The sequence below is a fragment of the Pongo abelii genome, chromosome 7, assembly GCF_028885655.2.
Source record: "Pongo abelii isolate AG06213 chromosome 7, NHGRI_mPonAbe1-v2.0_pri, whole genome shotgun sequence".
In the NCBI taxonomy this organism is placed as follows: domain Eukaryota; kingdom Metazoa; phylum Chordata; class Mammalia; order Primates; family Hominidae; genus Pongo; species Pongo abelii.
In genome coordinates this window covers 121,569,567-121,589,523 of record NC_071992.2, presented here as the reverse complement: position 1 = coordinate 121,589,523, position 19,957 = coordinate 121,569,567, and the positions used below count along the sequence as shown (strand labels likewise).

The 19,957-nt window shown below is 36.3% G+C and overlaps 1 protein-coding gene across 6 annotated transcripts in view; it reads right to left on the bottom strand.

The window, feature by feature from the left end:
- Positions 1-19,957, bottom strand: part of ZFPM2 (zinc finger protein, FOG family member 2) — a 486,429-nt gene that overhangs the window by 225,700 nt on the left and 240,772 nt on the right. For all 6 annotated transcript variants that reach the window (XM_054518757.2, XM_009244022.4, XM_054518758.2 and 3 more), the window contains one exon: positions 12,085-12,203. In XM_054518757.2, coding sequence (XP_054374732.2) covers positions 12,085-12,203 — 119 coding nt within the window. The remainder of the gene's footprint in view (positions 1-12,084; positions 12,204-19,957) is intronic.

Below are 19,957 nucleotides of genomic sequence, written 5' to 3'. Positions count from 1 at the left end.
CTCCCATGGCTCTTAGTATTTGAAAGTCCTTCCCTATCCACAGGTCAGGTTAACTACTTATGCAAATTACCTTCTGTGGCAGACAGCCTCTGAGTTGGCCCCCAGTCATCCCAGCCTTGTGGTTTCAAGCCCTGCACAATTCCCTTCCCTAGAATTCAGCAAAAGTGATAGGATGCCACTCCCATGATTAAGTTACCAAAGCACTGTGGCTTTTGTCTTGGGCTCCCTGTCCTATGTTCCCATCTGCTTGCTCAGAGGGATGCCAGCTGCCATATTGTGAGTTGCCTTAAGGAGAGGCCCACTAGGCCAAGCACTGAATCAAGAGTCATTTGAGTGAGCATGTAAGCAGATCCTCCACTAGCTGAGCCTTCAGATGACACCACAGACCTGTCTGTCCCCTTGATTGAAGCCTTGTGGGAGACACTATGCCTGTGACAAGTTGTGCTCATATTTTCAACCATCAGAAAAGGAACTAAAGAGTATAAGAAGAAAACCGCAGATCAACCTATTGATTGAAGCCTTGTGGGAGACACTATGCCTGCGACAAGTTGTGTTCATATTTTTAACCATCAGAAAAGGAACTAAAGTGTATGAGAAGAAAACCACAGACCAACCTACATAACTCTATGCTTTAGTCTGGTTTCCTGCCATTAAAAAATAGAAAGTGATACAAAATGGCACAGAAGACACTGAAATTATTAGAATCAAGAAGCCACAGTTTTGTCAAGCTGGGACAAGGGGTTTTATGAGAAAATTGAAGTAAGAGTCAATGAATAATAAAGAACAACTTTAGGCTGGGCGCGGTGGCTCATGCCTGTAATCCCAGCATTTTGGGAGGCCAAGGCAGGCAGATCACCTGAGGTCGGGAGTTCTTCGAGACCAGCCTGACCAACATGGAGAAATCCCATCTCTACTAAACATACAAAATTAGCCAGGCATAGTGACACATGCCTGTAATCCCAGCTACTCGAGAGGCTGAGGCAGGAGAGTTGCTTGAACCTGGGAGGTGGAGGTTGTGGTGAGCTGAGATCACGCCACTGCACTCCAGCCTGGGGAACAACAGCAAAACTCCATCTCGAAAAAAAAGAACAACTTTAAATTCAATATTTAAATTAACAGGCAAAAATATGTTAATCTCCAAGAGAGTTTCTCAAATAATTTCTCAAATTTCCAAAGTATGTAATAAATATTACTTTATTATTCTCTTATTAGATATTTATGCAAGAGGCCAGGTGCAGTGGCTCATGCCTGTAATCCCAGCACTTTGGGAGGCCGAGGCGGGCGATCACGAGGTCAGGAGATTGAGACCATCCTGGCTAACATGGTGAAACCCTGTCTCTACAAAAAATACAAAAAATTAGCCGGGCGTGGTGGCATGCACCTGTGGTCCCAGCTACTCAGGAAGCTGAGGCAGAAGAATAGCATGAACCCGGGAGGTGGAGCTTGCAGTGAGATGAGATCGCACCACTGCACTCCAGCCTGGGCAACAGAGCCAGACTCCGTCTCAAAAAAAAAAAAAAAAAAAAAAAAGAAATTTACCCGAGAATGCTTGCCCCTGGACCACCAAACAGCATCAACACAGAGCTTTATAGCAGTGGCTTGGAAAGAGTCACAAACTTGTCAATGCTAGGAAAACCTTATATGATAATAAAGGTTGTCAATGCCACCTGAGAGCTACAGTTAAATTATGAAACTTGGTGAGTCCCATCCTGGGAATATTTATCAAAAATTAGATTAAAACCAGAGTCCAATATGTTATCAGAGTTTGACAAAGCGTTATCCCTAAGTAATTTTGATTTTTAAGACCAAACTGAAGGAGTACAAACTGGTACCTATCTCCATTCTCTCTGTTATCATCTCCAAGTTACTGAATGTATTAATTGTCATGTCAAGCTGAGATTGATGCTAAGTCCTCATAACGCTGGCACAATATTTGTTACAACCATGTAAGCATATCCTGCCAAACTAATTGTTTTGAAATCAGTATAGAATGACAATTCCTCAAAGACATCAAATAGAAAGAATTTAAAAGGCATGCCAGACCTATCAGCACATAACAGAGGACAGTTTGGTCAACTCCATGAACAACTCTTCCTCACAGTGCGTTGTTACTTCTACCTTCCCCTCCAGCAAAAACTACATTTCAAGACTGATATTTTAGAATTTGTGTTACAAAAACAATAGTTATGCTTTACAAACCACTTCCTCACTAGTCAAGATGGTGACAGATTTCCCTAGAGGGGCAGGGACGCTATATATCCACCCACTTCCACCTTAGGCCTTCATGATTCTGTTTTTGGAAAATACGAAGAAATGACAGTAGCAATGAAATCTGCATTAAGAAAATTCATGTAAGGATCGCTATGTGCGGGAACAATCACAACTCCCACAAAGAGTATCTGGAGCTATAAACCAGTAGTGATCATCCTTCACACCGATCCTCTGTGGGAAAAGGTTATGTGACTCATTTGTCTCAACTTTACACACATAGAGTGGATCAGCTTTGATCATCTTATGATGACATAAACAATTCCTCCTTTCAGAAATTAATTAAATTAATAGCACTAATAATCCTAATAACTGAAAAGATCATCTTCAACAAAAGTTCTCCTTGGAGTTCTGGGAAAAGGGAACAATGAATAATCTTTTAAAAATAATTTTTTTTAAAAGTTCAAACTTGGTCTAACTAAGGGTAAATAGGTTTAGCCATATAAACCAAAGGCCAAAATGTATTACAATTTCAGGCAGAGGAGAGTAAGTTAGGTCCATAAATAAAATTGTCTATGTATAGCAAAGAATTGTTTCCACTTTTCAAATCCAAGTCCAAATGTAAAGAACCTGGAAAGACTTCACCATCAGGAGAAAAAGTAAGTCAGGATGAGATTGAGGTTAACAGATAGGCTAGCTATACACAAAAGGTATTATTTTGGAGGCAAGTAAAAATTATCAGGAAGGGCACAAATTCAGGTTTCCATTTCAATACTATTGTGCCATATGACAATGTATTTTCATCCACTGACAACATCATAACTATATCTGCATTATAACACAGCCAATCCCTTCAGATTAATATGCAATTGACCTCTCTGGCTTGCTTCTACATATTTCAATTGTGAAATAATTCTTTGGTGTTTGATTTCTTCCTTTCTGACTCACATTCAATAGCAGGCCTTTGATTACTGAGGCCTCCACACAAACTTCTTTCTCCTCTTTCCCTGAGTAATCCCCCTCCACCAAAAAAATAAATAAATAAAAATAAAAATAAATAAAACAACAAAAACCCTACCCTAATTCTAGAAACCAAACCAACGCATCACTTTCCAAGGCTCTGCTGCATTACATTTCTTGCCTTCAAGTCTTCTTTGAGCAGCTTTTCTGTCCACTCAGTTTCCATTAATTCTCCACATAGCAGATAGAGTATAAGAGATGCCAGGATCTTGCCCTCCCTAAGGGACAAATCTACAACCTCCATCAATAATGAATTTCACCAACATTTCCCAAGAGGAACAGGGTACAATTAAAAAGGTTATAAGTCCTTGCACTACTAGAACCTAAGGGCATCTGTGAATGAAACTGGCTTAAGCCCAATTAGAGGAATCAGTACATTTGTCTTCTCTTGGAACAACCTTGCTCTTACGGTTCCCATCAATTCAGTATAAATCTGACTGATCTTATCCAAGAAGTTAATAGAAAATTGCTCACAGTGGGCGACTGCCACCTCAGTTTCCAAGCAGAGACAGATGGAATTTCCCAGATGGTTTGTCACTGGAACGTGTGAGGCTGGATGAGACTTCACAGAAAGCATGGTAGAGCAGAACACCTTCTTGGCCTTCACCCATGTCGTAGTGAGGGATCTAAAACTGAGTCTGTTGTAAACAAATCATAATTGCCTCACTAGGCGCAACACCTCATCCTCCTAGCTGCATCCAAGGGTTGCAAATCTTACACTGAAATTAGTCAACATTTCTCAAGAAACCATCATGGGCATATCTCCTTATGAGATAAAAAGTGAAGAAACAGACATAGTTATCTTGTCCTACTGAACTTTCCTCTCAAATGAGATTAAAATAAAAGTGCAAGTCTATAAACAAATAAAACAGGTACAAGATAGCATTTCCTGTGGTAATTGCTCTGCTGAGTTAGGCAGATGAAGCAAGATCACAGATGAAACAGACATGGATGTAAAGCCTCAGGAAGGATGCAGGGTCTTGAATAAGGAGGGGTGTGCAGCTGCTCCTGATATGGAGAACAGTGAAAGGAAAAAATTAATGTGCTGATTCATTCAATGTTATTCATTGAGGTCTTAGTATAAGCTAGACATTGTTCTAAGTGGGAAGGATAGAAAGATAAAAAACAGATAATAAGCATATGGTCTGCAGGGGAGATAGACAAGCAAACAGGAGCTCACAGTTATGTGATCAGTGCTCTTATCCTAGTAAACCTAGAGCACCAGGGAAATACTCCAAGAGTGGTTATCTATTCCAGACAGGAGGCTTCAGAGAAGGTCTACTTTGGAAGTGACTTTGAGCAGAGTCTTTAAATAAGTATTGGACTTAGTGAGATGAAGAGAGATAGGTGGGGAGCAGGGAATAGGGGTTTCCAGGAGGATAAAACAGCATGACCAAATGTACGGATGTGGAAGAAAAATGGACATTCAGGGCACCACATGTAGTTCAGAATGCCTAAAGTCTATAAGAGAGTGTAAAAGGGGTCAGAGCTGGGGAGGTGAGCATCACCTGGGGAGGTGAGTATCACGAAGGCCTTTTTTTGGCTTTACCAAAACCTTGGGGTATTCTCATGCCCTTTAGAATGATTTTAAAGCACAGGAGTTAAGTGACTGCTATAGTTTTGCTTTCAGGACATACTGTGGTCTGAGTAAATAAAAAGATGACAAGAAAAAAACAGAAGAATATTGTAATAATCAAGAGAGAAGTGGTGGGGCTTTTGACTAAAGCAGTGGTAGTAGGAACGGAAAGAGAACAATCATTACGAAAGCAGGAATTATGATGCTTGGTTTCTGGACATGAAATGGAGAGTCGTGGAAGATGTTTGACTCTGAATAGAGGGAAAAACAGATGGTAGTAGTTACAGGCAAAAGGAGAGAGGTACGGGTATGTGTAACTGTGTGTGAATAGCATTTGAGATGTGAGAAGGAGAGGCAGAAATGCAGAAAAGACACAGGATAACTGACAGAATGGACTCCCTGCAGAGGTAGGAAAGGAGAGGCAGAGGACTAGGATTAAAGGTGACTGAAAGCTGGAAGTCAGGAAAAAGAGAGGCTGTCTGTGGAGACAGGAATAAACTCTCTTTGTGACTGTGTAGTTGGAGGAATTAAATGGGAAAGCTTGCAAAACAGTTGAAATGTGCTATTAGAGAAAGGGTAAAAAGCCAAGGTTAGAGATTTTTTTATTTAAATGTCATTTGTAAATTAGTAGCTGAAGCTTTGCAAGTGGATAAGCTCCCTGAGGCACTGGGAACAGGGGGAGAAGAGAAGAGAGGCCAGAAGTGTTTTGGGAAACACTCACAGTTAAATTAAAAAGAGCCAAGACCCAGAGAGATATGAGAAATAGGAAAGTATGGTAGTCCTGAGCCCAGATTAAAATGAATATTAAGAAGGAAGATATCATTCACAATGTCAACATCAATGAAATCTGAGGCTCAACAAAAAGTCATGCCTCAGCAAAATTATAAATTATGCCATTGAGATGGGAAAGATGAAGAATATGGGTGGAATCAGTGAGAATGTTCCTGATAAGCAAATTCAATTCGATTAGATTTTTATTTTAAAGAGCATTTATTGAATACCGATTATGTGCCAGTAGTAGAGGTCCAAAATTGAATAATAAAGATTAAATAATTCTATGTCCTCTAGAATCTCAATAATAATTTGGATACTGCTTTTAAATTTATTTCATTATTACATCTTAGAGGCTGTCTTAGTATGGATTCCCCAGAGGCTTACCATGAGACTGATTCAAATACAAGTAGTTTACTGGGAAGTTGATCCCAGAAAATTCAAGTAAGGTTGTGGCGAAGTAAGCAGGAAAGGGAAGAGCTCCACAAAATGTTCACTACCAAGGCAATCAGAGCTCAATTCCACTGCCAAACTCTAATAGACAATATAGAACACATCTTATATCCTAACCAAGAGGAAGGGAAGAGGAGGTGTTAGTCCACCAACTTTCTGTCCATCATTGGTTGAGGATAACCTTTGGGAATAGGAAATCTCCAGCACTTCCAGCTTTCCCAGCTTGCAGGGAGTTTGCTCTTAAGGCTGGAAAAAAAAGTGCTCAGGTAGAAAAGTCACAGGTGTGCCCACTGAGCAGACTTTGCCTATAGAGGTGAATGCTGGAGACATAAGTAGAGATATATTTGCTACAGGATATGTACAATATGAAGCTTGAAGACTAGCAATGATTAAGATAAAAGATGAATACTGGAAAAGATAAAACTGCAAAGGGATAAATGAAGGCAATTAATAATTCTAATTATAAGCAGGTACATCAGGAACTTCTAATTTTTTCCTTAACCACATTTCTATAAAGATGACTATCTTAAAACTTTTAAGATGCAATTTGATACAAGCATTATTTCATTATTAGGTCAACAAAATATCTATAGTGCCCTTTATATGTATATTTCATTTTTAAAAAAAAAATCAGTATTGCAAATATGCTGTGGGAAAATAATACATTTATTCTGATTGAACAGAATAAAATAAGATTTCTCTATCAAATTTCATTTGTTGAATTTAACAGGTTGCAATGAGTTTACTATTATGTTGTAAGTAATCTGGGGCTTTCTATTTAATTAACTATGTATGTTGTATGATTCCAGCAGTTGGCTGAATCCAATCAGAATAGTTAGCTATCAACAGTTGATATATTTAAAAGCAAGAGAGGGCAAATGCCATTTAAATTTCAGACACCCAACCTTCCAAGTAATCACTGTTGCTTGATACTTACTAAGCACTACCACATGCTAGCACAGCTGAGATTTAGTTTATTGCAAGGATCTTTGTCCTTGGGAGAATATGGGGAAAAACTTCAAAGGTACAACATATAAACATAGACATTCTAAAACACATCCAAACCAGATATTGACTAGAACTTAAGGTGATTTTTAAAATTTCTTCCTCATCAGTAGTCCTTTGATTTTTTTTCAATGAATAAAATTGCAAAACTTTCAAAAACACCAAGTTTGTGCTACCATGATAGTATTTAATATAAGTTATTTCTGAGATACGAGGTGAGATGCTGGAAAGAAAGCTGGGCTCCCTCATTGGTATAAATTTTTTCAGGGGTATAAGGTCATACCTCAAAAAACTGAAACTTGCAAGGTAGTGCAGACCTTTGGAGCCTGTGATGGTTCATTTTAATTGCCAACTCATAGGGTATTTCTGAATGAAATTAACATTTAAATCAGTGAACTCTGGGTAAAACAGACTGCCCTCCAAAATATGAATGGGCCTCACCCAATCAACTGAAAGCCTGAATAGACCAAAAAGACTGGCCTCCCTACAGACGAGGAAATATCCCAAAGACTGCTATCAAACTTTATCTGCACCACTGGCTCTCCCGGGTATCTCATCTGACTGAGTACTGCAGATTTTGTACTTCCCAGCCGTCATAACTGGACAACCCAATTCCTTATAATAAATCTCTGGCTATATACGTACACATCCTGTTGTTCTGTTTCTCTGGAGAATCCTAAGACAGAGCCCTTGGCAAACAGTCAAATTTAGGCATGTAAAAATCCCCAAACACCAAGGTTTATAATGTTACTTGTTTAATTTAAAGAGTGCTTTTTGCTTTAAAGTTGAAAGATTTCAATGGGTTCACTTCCACAGATTACTGACTAGTAATAGTAGTTGAAATGTGTGGATAACTCACATATGCTATCTCATTTAGTCCAAAATTTCTATAAGCTAGGCAGTATTATTATTACCATATCACAGAAAACATTTCTAAGACTGGAGCATGGGTTATGGAATCAGACTGAGTCGACCTTAGGCTAGTTATTTAACTTCCCAAAGTAGCAGTTTATGCCTCTGCAACAAAGGAGATAAATATTATCTTCTCTTGCACTTGTGTAAGAAGTAAATATGATATAAAACATGTAAAGCACTTTGACCAGTATCTGGCCCAATGAAAGTATTTACTATGCTGCTGTTGCTATTATAAAACTTTTAAAGCATGAAGTATCTACCAAGATAATAAGGTATGGACAAAAGATACTCTATTTCTATGTTCAGTGTGTTATATAATTCCAAGAACAACTTTTTGTCAAACCAATTTGTTTGGTGTTTCTGTGTTTTTTAAAATGTTCTATATACATCTAAATGCCTGGTCTGCAAAGGCTTCCTGCAGAAGGTAGCATATTGCTAATGTACTTGAAGATGGGGACTTGAAAGATATAAAAAGGATTTGACATCTGGCATGGTGACTCAATTAATTACTGTGCTGGATTAATTAGTGAGCTGAATCTCCCGAGCCAACACCATGAGTTTGAGCAGAGTAACATTACATCAGTTGGCGAATAAGCAATTTAAGAGAGTGCACTAATCCAAATTTGATTCAAGGTTGGGTAGGAAAGGGGTAGTAGGCTATGTATTTTATTATAAGGAATATTTATGATTTCAAATACATATTATAGTACTGTCCAAATTATGAAGAGCTAACAAAACTCCAGAAGTCTTTGAATTAACTTTTAACTGCTCAAGTAGTCTAATTACATAACAAATATTTTGCCCATCAGGGGAAAAAAAGGTATATTTCTAATTTTTGCATAATTCCTCTCAGAGATTTTTATAAATTTATGATTCATGTTAAGAAATCATCAACAATTTTATCATGCTCAAATCATGTTACAGATGTTATACTGAGAAGGCAGTGTGGCAGAGTCTTTAAAAAAGCAGACTCTGGAATCAGAAGTGAGAATTTTTATTTTCTTATCTGTAAAATATGATTTATGATAGAACCAAATTCACAGGTTTTTTGGAGAACTAAATGAGCTAATCTATTTCCATTTTCCAGACATATATGTTAACCAACTTGATGTACAGTAGTAAGAGTAGTAGGAATAATAATACTAGCAGTATTTAATGATATAAACTCAGAAGTAAATTTTGGAAGAGGACGTTATTTCAAAAGAAAAACATTTGAAAATATATTTTAGTGAGGCAACTAAATTTTAAAATGAGGAAAAATGCTGTATTTTAACTAAATAAAATAATCTGATATTTAAACCCTAAGACAAAAGAAGAAAACTGAAGTATTAAAATTGTTTTCTATAAATAATAATCACCCATTACCCAATTGTTGATAACCTAAAGAGTATTCATATGTTTTAAATAGTATCAAAAATTTTGAAAATTTCATATAAGTTAACTCCTTTTAAAAATATTAAATATGGCATAAAATAGCTTTACAGTAATACAGAACTATTAAAACAGCAAAATGACATCAACTGTCTAAAATCAGAAATTATTTCAATGAAAAATCAAACTTTCTCAGATAGGTTTATCTTCTATCCATCACGATTTAGCATATGGTAAAAATGTCATAAAACTACCATTCTGTATACATACAGATAGTAATAGCAAGATTAATCAAAAATATCATTTTAGTAAATATATTCTTTTAATATAGTAAACTGGAAAATGTTCATCTAGCACATCAACTATAGCTGATACAGTGTCAGTACACTTTTGAAGAAATATCACACAAATGATTAAAGGTTGCATTGGTATCTGATACACTGTGATAAATAAGATAAATATGATATAGTTTAAAATGTGTAGTAAGCAATGCTAGAAGACAAATAGAAACTTCCAGATAAAATAAGTTCAGAATAGCATTTAATTCAACCTTTGATGTTTGGACAATCCTTCCCTTGCCTTTCTTAACATTCATTAGCTTGAGAAATAGGCATAGTTAATATTGCTCTCTGAAAAGAATCAATAAAACAATCTGTTAATACAACTCAATCAACTGAGGCCTGCATTTTGTGGCTACATTACAAATCTCTTTTGAAGTAGCTGCACTGGTCCACCTAGAACAAATTGCCCAGGTTATTAAATATTTGGTCTGGACTGTAAGGTCAACTTGTTTGGTCCTTAAATATATGTGAAAACCCCTACTTCATCCTTTTATGGATAAATACATGAATGTACAAAGTAATAAATACACGCCTGGGATCTCATGCACTCTTTAAAAGTTTGGTAACACAAATATTTCCTATTTATTCTAATCATTACTTTCAGTTGAACCAACAACCTCTGTCACATCCACATGGCACTGAAAAAACGGAGATCCACATGTATCAATTTCTTTCATGTAATAACTTGAAGAAGGGATTTCCTTCATGTAATAAATCAAAAAAGGAATGTAATGTTGCTGAACCCAGTACACCTGCCAAAACCCCTCTGGGAGTTCTTATGTCCCCTTAGCATAGATAGAGTCATTTAAAAGTCACAAGACTGTTCCTACATAAATGGCATTTGGAGAGAAGGACTTTCAGGGGAATAAATACTTATAAAATTTCTGGACCCTCTAAGGAATATGAAACATTTTTCTTCCCAAATTTCATCACCTGTATTATCACTTATTATAAGACAGGTTTTCAGCTATTGTTTTTCTTTTATCCCATGTGGTAGGCAGAATAGCTCCTTGCAAAAATGTTTACATCCTGACCTCTAGAACTTGCGAACATTCCTTTGCATGGCAAAGAGAAATTAAGGAAGCAAATGGAATTGAGAGTGTTAATCAGCTGACCTTAAAACAAAGAAATTAGCTTAGATGACCCAGGTGGACACAGTGTAATCATAAGCATCCTTAAATGTGTAAGAGGGAAGCAGAAGAGTCAGAGATGGAATGTGGACGTGAGAAAGACATCATCAGGCCCTGGTGGCTTTGAAGATGGAAGGGGGTCTATGAGGGAAGGGCCATGGGCAGCCCTCAGAAACTGGAAAAGGAAAAAAACAGATTCTCCTATAAAGCATCCGAAAAGGAGCTCAGCCCTGCAGACACCTTGATTTTAGCCCAGTGACACCCAATTTGGATTTCTGACTTCCATAACTGCAAGATAATAAGTTTATGTTGTTTTAAGGCACAAAGTTTGTGGTGAGTTGCTGAGGCAGGAATAGCAAACTAATACATCCAATTAAGAAAAAAGTTTAAATGTAACCAAACTACCTGCCTTTCCATTACTTTTATTTATTTATTTATTTATTTATTTATTTATTTATTATTTTGAGATGGAGTCTCGCTCTGTCACCCAGGCTGGAATGCAATGGCACGATCTTGGATCACTGCAGACTCTGCCTCCTGGGTTCAAGCAATTCTCCTGCCTCAGCCTCCCGAGTAGCTGGGACTACAGGCACTCGCCACCATGTCTGGCTATTTTTTTTTTTTTTGTATTTAGTAAAGATGAGTTTCGCCATGTTTGGCCAAGCTGGTCTCGAACTCCTGACCTCAAGTGATCCACCTGCCTCAGCCTCCCAAAGTGCTGGGATTACAAGCGTGAGCCACTGTACCCAGACTCCATTACTTTTAAAACATCTAATTAATCAATAATCCACATAATCATACCAAGAGATAGACTTTCTGTTCTCAGAACTTTTACAAAAAAGCTGAATAACAAAAATCATAATGCTGATCATTCATCCCTGCTTTTAAAGGTACAAACAGTATTACCAAGGAAAAACAAAGTTGTTTATTTCTTGTTCTTCATGTAAACCTGTAATGGATGACAATTTGTGTCATCTGAAAAATAAAGGCAATTTTATATATTACTAAATGTGAACAGTCTTAGTCTGGCTAAGCAGATAAAGCAATAACCTTACATATTACCTTACTAGCCACAATTTAGTATGAGTAACCTGTATCTGTCTAAATTCTGCGTATATTACTGTCAGACACAAACCACTTGAAAAGTATCCAAGTTTTGCTGTCCATGAAAAAGCAAAAACAAATGGTTATTTTTAGTGATTTCACTGGAAAGCAAGCAGAGAGAATTTCTGAGCTATGACAAAATATTAACAGTTGATGACAAAATATTAACCATCTCGGAATATCCACATACCAAAGAATTATTATTCAAGTCCATCTTCCCAGGAAACGGCCCCCAGGTTGTTCCCACTGGAAGTTGCTGTCGACTCTGAATTTTTCGTTCCCCTTTTTTCTGAAACACCTCCAGCTCTCCTGCAGACAATGAAACAGAAGTGTTTAGAATACTTACTTGTACTTTATCAGCAGCCACCTCTTTTTGTGTGTTTGCTTTACACACATGATATTCTCAGGATTCATATAAAGAGAATTAATTATGCTTGTCTGAAAAACAACTCATCTTAACCTGAGAGGAAAATAAAACTTGTCCTTATAAATTGTATTCAAATTTAGTCCAATTTCTTCCTTTCACCTTTTCACACACATCATCTACTGAAGCCAATTCTTTTTAGTTAAGTCTTTAAGAACCAGAAACAATAACACCCCCTTAAAAAGCACTGATCCAATGCCAAAACAGATAGACAAGAAATAGGACAATCATTTTGTGTTAAAATTCTTGTATTTATTCAAGACTCTCAAACAACAATATCTGGAGAGTTTTTGAAGTACTTGGTAATTTTCTGAAATTACTACCAGTTTCAATAGGTAAAATGTCTACATGCACAATATATAGCAAGGCATGTTTTTCAAATAAAAAATGTGTAGATGGAGTTTTTACTTGTTTTTCTGTATTTGGTATAGTGAATAGAATTCTATTGTACCAAAAAAACACTTCAGAAATAACCAGCTTTGGAAGGTCTTCTTCTTTTCATCTACTCCAGAGTAATATTTTGGAACCTATAAAGGGAAATAGGAAGTAAAGACAGTATACACACTTGCATGAAGTAGGAATTCATTAAATGCTTGCTTAAGAAATAAATGAATGGAGTAATATACAAATAAATAAAAGAGGACCTCCAAATTTCAAAAAAAAAATGGCCAATAGCTTTAATGTTGTTTGGGATAGGTATAAAAAGAATCACAATCAGGACTTGCAGCCTCTCTTTAAAATAATTAAATCTAGGATATTTATTCCCCAAAGAGTATTACCATGCCATATCACCATACTAAAATGTTTATATTTTAAAAATTTTATCTCAGTAACCTAACTTCATTGTTTTTTAATGTTATTTATTTTCAGCCTGATCAACAGCAGACATGAGAATAGGAAGGAATGAAACAAAAAGAAATATTAGGTTGGTGCAAAACTATGGCAAAAACCACAATTACTTTTGTGTCAATTTTAATGTCAATGAAAATCCATATAGAATAGAAAGCTGAGGAAAACAGAATAGAATATAGTCAGTACTTATATTTTCTTTTCTTTTCTTTTTTTTTTGTTTTTTGTTTTTTTTTTGTTTTGAGACAGAGTTTCGCTCTTGTTGCCCAAGCTGCCTCTCGTATTCAAGAGTGTCTCTTGCCCCAGCCTCCCAGATAGCTGAGATTACAGGCAAGCACCACCAGGTCCGGCTAATTTTGTATTTTTAGTAGAGCAGGTTTTCTTCATGTTGGTCAGGTTGGTCTCAAACTCCTGACCTCAGGTGATCCACCCTCCTCGGCTTCCCAAAGTGCTGGAATTATAGGCGTGAGCCACCGCACCCGGCCTAGTAATAACATTTTCTAAATGCTATATGTCATGACAGGTAACATATGAAATTGTTGCCTTAATCTGGCTTTAGCTTCTTTTCAAGTTAGTAGCTATCTTTAAATACATAGATTCAATCTTGAGTTTTTTTAAAAAGAAACACTGTCAACCTGAGTTCAATTCTATCTCTTCTTTATTTCCCTATTTAGTGTCACCTCCTTTTAATAGTTTAAATACCAGACATTATTTTTCATGTTTTCATTATTGCTTATCCTGAAAACCAAAACTAAAGTATATAAACTACAATCAGCTAAAACATTTCGGTAATGGTTAAATTGTGTCCATGGTAAAATTTAAATTTATCTATATCAGAGCAATAAATTTATCTATATCAGAGCAATAAAGATGCAATGTTCATAACAATTTCATGTTCACCATCAAAAATTTAAATTCAAGGACAACACTTTCATTCATCCTTCTTCTCATACTCTCTTTCTTTACCACTTGAAAAATACACTGAAAATGGAAGAACACATTAAATTAAGACAAACACACATTCTCCAACTTTTTAAATTCTACTATATCAATAGCTAATGATGATCAGCAGTGAGGAAAATGAGCCTAGAAAGATTCAATAAGTCCGAATGTCTGAAAGATATAAATAGAATACGTATAGTAAATAACATATTAATGCCTAAGTACTAGATCCTGATGCTGATTCAGTGTCCAGAAACTATGGAAAGGCAATACTTTGTTTTCTGTATACAGAATAACAAATCCATTTATGAGATTTTCCTCTGAAAGTGTTTTTCATCTTTGTGCAATCTTTTTGATTAATACACTGGAATCAGAGACATTTTACAGAAACACCCTCAGAGACAGAGCACAAAGATAACAATCTACTCTGATGTCAGAGAGGAACCAGTGGGACAACACGACTCAATATATGCATATTCACATTCTTTATTGAAATATTTAGGATAATTTTCTTATTTGAAAATAAACTTTAATTTCTATTGGCTAGGAGTTCTCAGTATTTTTTTCAACCATACTTACTTACATTTAAAACAGTTTATTTACAATTTACCATTTAAAATAAAATACATTTCAATCTCTCAGCTAAATACAAGTTAGAAAATCTTCTTTCCTACATAAAAATATACCCAAATAATTTGCTTCTTTTTAACACTAAAAAACCAGTCATGTCACATTTAAGTGATACCAGAGGAATCATGAGAATCTTTGAAAACCCTTTAAAAAAGTAATTCATCCTCTCTTTCTGCCACTGACATATTTCATTTGAAAAGGGTTCAGACTCAGTCAAACAGTGACTCCTTATCTATACCTGTGGATTTACAAGCAGCTCTGTCTTTTAATGGATTAAGAACTACAAACTTGGGGCAGATCGTAAAGTGATATCCAAATGTCTCCAAAGTTTCTGAAGTGTCTTTGATTATCCATTAAAATTTTAAGCAGACAAAAATACTTTTACAAGCTCTTAAAGATGGCCACAACAGAAAGTCCAGTAACTGTTCAAAATATCAAGTCAATCTTTTCAACCTTACTAGACAAGCAAGAATACCCCAGTCTCCTTTCTTGCTTGCCAAAAAGTTATTTCAGGGTTTAGGAAAATCCTTTCTGATGCTGAAATAGTTAAATAAAATTATTCATTTATTCACAATAGCATTTCTAAAAACTGCAAGCATAGTGCAAATAATTAGCATGTATATTCTACCAAGGTTACATAGGTTAATGATAGCAAAAGAAATAAAACATTGTATAAAGGGAAGTTATATTTAACTTCCATATTGCTTAAGAGTATGATATTTTATTTTTTTCCAAAAATTAATAGGTGTCATGAAATAGAGGAAAGATTACTGCACTAAAAGTAAGAAGATTAATTTTTACACCAATTCTGTTCAATAACCAGCTGAACGGCCTCAAATAAGTTTTATCTTTCCTGAGTCTTTGGTTTGTCGTTGTTAAAAGAGTGGTTTGCACTCACTCCCAACTAGCTAAGGTGTTTTTCAACACTGACAGTCCATGATAGCATGATTTTCCTTCCCTAGATACAACATATTATGAGAAATAGAAGGGCACTGGGCTGGTGGGTCAGAGACTTAGGTCCTTGAACCACTTTATCAAAGGATGGATGTTTGACTTGAAAAGATTAGATATTCTGAAATAAGATGGAAAAGCTCCAATTCTTATTTGATTTGTTTATTTATTCCTTTATGCCTCATTCATTCGTTTATTCATTCATTTATTTTATAAATATTTATCGGGTATCTACTAAGTACCAGACAGTGTGTTAGGCCAAAGAATAAAGCAAAAAACAAAACAAGCCGGAATCTGGATGAATCCATGAAATAAAATCCATATGGCTTGGGAAGTAAAAGTCATAGAACTTAGTGATTGTTCAGATTTTAGGACTTAGGGCAGAGAGAATCCTAGAATGTTACGCAGGTATCTCACTTAGGCACATGAGCCAATGGCCATGTTCCTGTTGAGACAGAAGAACGCAGAAAGAAAAGCAAGAATTAAGGGCAAAATAAGGAGTTATAGCTTGGTAATGTTGATATTGAAGTAGCTATAAAGAAAGCAATAGGTGATTTTAGGTAGGCAAGTATAGGCCTGGGGCCCAGAAGCAAGGTCTTAACTAGAAGCAAGGTCTTGGCATTTATTCAGTAATTAAAACCACCTTGTATATGGTAATACAAGCCATAGGATTAAAGAGTATATCATGATAAGTAAGAAGACCTAGGACAGAATTCTAAAGACCTTCAAAGGCATAGTGATGCAGGAATAGGCATAGAAACTTTAGGAGAACTGGCAAGAGACATAGAAAAGAAATTGGATATAGTACCATAGACACCAAGGGGTTGATTGAGAATTTGAAGGAGAGGGGAATCAATCAAGGAATCTGAAAATTTATGAAAGTAAGAAAAGAACTAGAGGCCAGACATGGTGGCTCAGGCCTGTAATACTAGCACTTTGGGAGGCCGTGGTGATTGGATCACCTGAGGGTCAGGAGTTTGAGACCAGCCTGGTCAACATGGTGAAACCCCGTCTGTGTTAAAACTGCAAATATTAGCTGGGTGTGGTGGTGCATGTCTGTAATCCCAGCTACTTGGGAGGCTGAGGCAGGATAACTGCTTGAATATGGGAGACAGAGGTTGCAGTGAGCCAAGATCGCACCACTGCACTCCAGCCTGGGTGACAGAGCACGACTCTGTTGAAGGAAGGAAAGAATAAAGGAAAGGAAAGAAAAGGACGGAAGGGGGAAGGGGGAAGGGGAAAGGGGAAAGGGGAAAGGGAAGAACTGGAAAGATTCCTTTGGATGAGATGGCGATCACAGGTAATTGGAGTGAAAGGAGTTTTGTAAAGTGGTAGACCAGGATACACGCTGGAATGGGTTCACAATTGAATGAGAGAAGAGTAACTGTAATAAGCCATGTGATCCTTAGCAAATTACCTAACCCTTTGAACTTCAGTTTCTGCATGCAAAGTGGGAACTGCAATAGCTTTCTAAAAAGGTTGCTGTGAGGATTAACAATATGCAAAGTACCTGATAAATATTTACTACTTCACCAAAAAGAAATTGAAGAATTCTAAGAGCATGTCCATATACTTCCATTATCACGTCCAACCATTCATTGATGTCTGCTTGTGGTCACATTCCCTCTTTGTCACCTTTATCCAAATCACTCCTCATATCCTGACTTATTTTCTTTTCCATTGGCTGTTGGATTCACCCTTCTTATCAGCATTTTTAAGGTTTTCATCAACTCAGATGTAGACAACCCAACAGCCTCAATTCATTCTACAGCTCCAATTCAGGTTCCAAATCTCTGCCAGAATAAACTGATTAAAACTCCACTTTCATCATGCTACCCATTTATGCAAGTTCCTTCACTAGCTACTTCTTGGCCATCCCAAATTGAACATATCTGCCTGAATTTTAATACCACCAATACCACTCCACAGGATTTGCCTGACTCTTGCGTTCTACTGCTCTCTCAAATGTGTTGTTCCCTCCAGTCAAAAAAGCCTTCTTCCCCTTCCATTTATCCTCATCTCCAGTTTAGCTCCCCCATAACTTTATGAGAATGGTTCCTGCTATCTGGCAGACACATCCTATTTCTGCCTGCCTTAATAGACCCTTTTAATGTTGCAAGGTCAAGCCCAAAGCTATTCTCCTTCACGCAGCGTCTCTGAATTCTAGAGAAAACCGAATTTTTCTTCCCTAATACTCCCATTGCATTTATAGTCCAATATCATACAGTTTTGCATTAAATTATTCCCTAGTAGGTTTCTCCTTGATAACGTAGTTCACCTCAACAGAAATATAACCATTTTAATCTACAAATTTCTTTAATAATTCTGTTTATTTCCTGGTAATTAATAGAGTTTGTGACACATGATATTTGAAAAATGCAAATGGAACACAATTGATGGGATGAAAATTTTGATGATACGATGTATCTCAATTTTAGTACAGTTGAAGTTGATTTTTGGAGACAAAAGAGAGTTGTCTTAATATGTGTCTGCTCTTTGTATTACAACAAGCATCCATTTCACTTGTTCAACCTTCTATGTAATACGTTCACATACATTACCTCATCTATAGAATATGGAGAGGGATAAAAAAATAAAAAATGTTCTTCTCTGTCCAGTTCATATTTTTGCAGCTATTCTTCAAAAAGAAGCCTGATTTTTTAACATGCTGGGTAAGTTCACAGAAAATATTTGAGGCATATAGGACGGACTAATCAATTTTGGTAAAAGATAATATTGTTAGTGCTCAGGGCTGTTTCTCTTATCTTCTTGATAATGCATACTTTTAAAAGTCTGTGATTACTCAAAGACTTATGATAGCTTAACTTAAAAAAAAAAGGCCCTAAGTCAGAAATCACTACCAAACATCCCAGAGCTTTTTAAAATATCAACCCACTTTTTGGCCTAAATAAAAGAAAATTCACTGGTGGAGAGAAATACTTAACATCACCAGAGACACCCTCAAATATTTTTTCTTTGAAAGTGCTATCAAGACATTGTATTTTTTTAACATGGTCTTTTTGATGCCTCTTTAGAAAGCAAAGGATATGAACATAGTAGCACACCAAAGGGGAACAGACAGATATGAGTCTTTTAGAATAGTTACCAGCAATCATGCTTCACCTGAATTCAGCATTAAGTTGATGATATAAACATACAAGGTAATTACAGAACGACCCTTAACTCAAGGCTCGATTTCATAGGACATAGCTACAAGTAAATGAGATGACAGAAGATCATATTGCATTTGCTGAAAATACAATTCGGATTGGTTTGAACTTGGTTTTAAATATATAACCAAATTTTAAAGCAGACCACATGAATTAGCTCATAATATTTATCAGGCCATAGTATAGCAGAAGGCTATAGTGTCAGAACCCATATTTATACTTTCTTCATGGTTGGAAGACATTATACATCATGGTATCAAACATGGACAGCCCCGAAGTCATGCTGAGTTCAAAAAGCACTCAAAGATTCTAAAAATCTCAAAACATTTTCAAAGTCAGCCAAGGTGGCTGAAGTATGGCAGAGCTCTTGCTATTTTATGGTTTAACCATTTGACAGCTGCCTGCCAGATACCTAAGAGGGTTAGATCATTTCACTGCTGATTATCTTCACAGCCAAACTGCAGTCTTGCCATTATGTGTGTTTCCTCAGGCGTTAATAACCATGTTTCATCTGCATTTTGAGACAAATAGCACCATTTATATTATGCTATATTGATCCATCTCTAAGCATGGTTTGGCTCAGGAAATAATAGTTCTTGGTTGGTGACTACAAATTGCCTTATACAGATACTGTTTCTAATTTTCCTTCTCAATGTTTGAGTCATACAGTCACAACACATACTAAACTACGGTTTTGAACATAAACTTGAAATACGACGTTCCCTATTCAAGTACTCTAGTCAAACCCTGATAAATCAGGCTGGCCATGCAGTGATCTTATCCCTTCTGACTCTTTAATAAATCGAACCTTGTAAGTTCCTACTGTTGGAAGTTGTCACTAAATGAAATTGTGACCTTATCCGGTGCATGAACTTATCCTGCTGACAACTACATTTATTGTATGGATAAGAAATGAAAAAAAGAAAAAGAGAATAAAGAAAAAATGAGATATTTGATAATTCTGATCTTAGCCATATGTAACTCTAACAGATGGGATCTTTTTGATGTTCCATTAATGATTTGCCAAAGATGAGTCTCTACTTAGAGAAAAATGCTCACCCTAGGTAAGTGCTGGGGGCACTGCAGATGGTATTAAA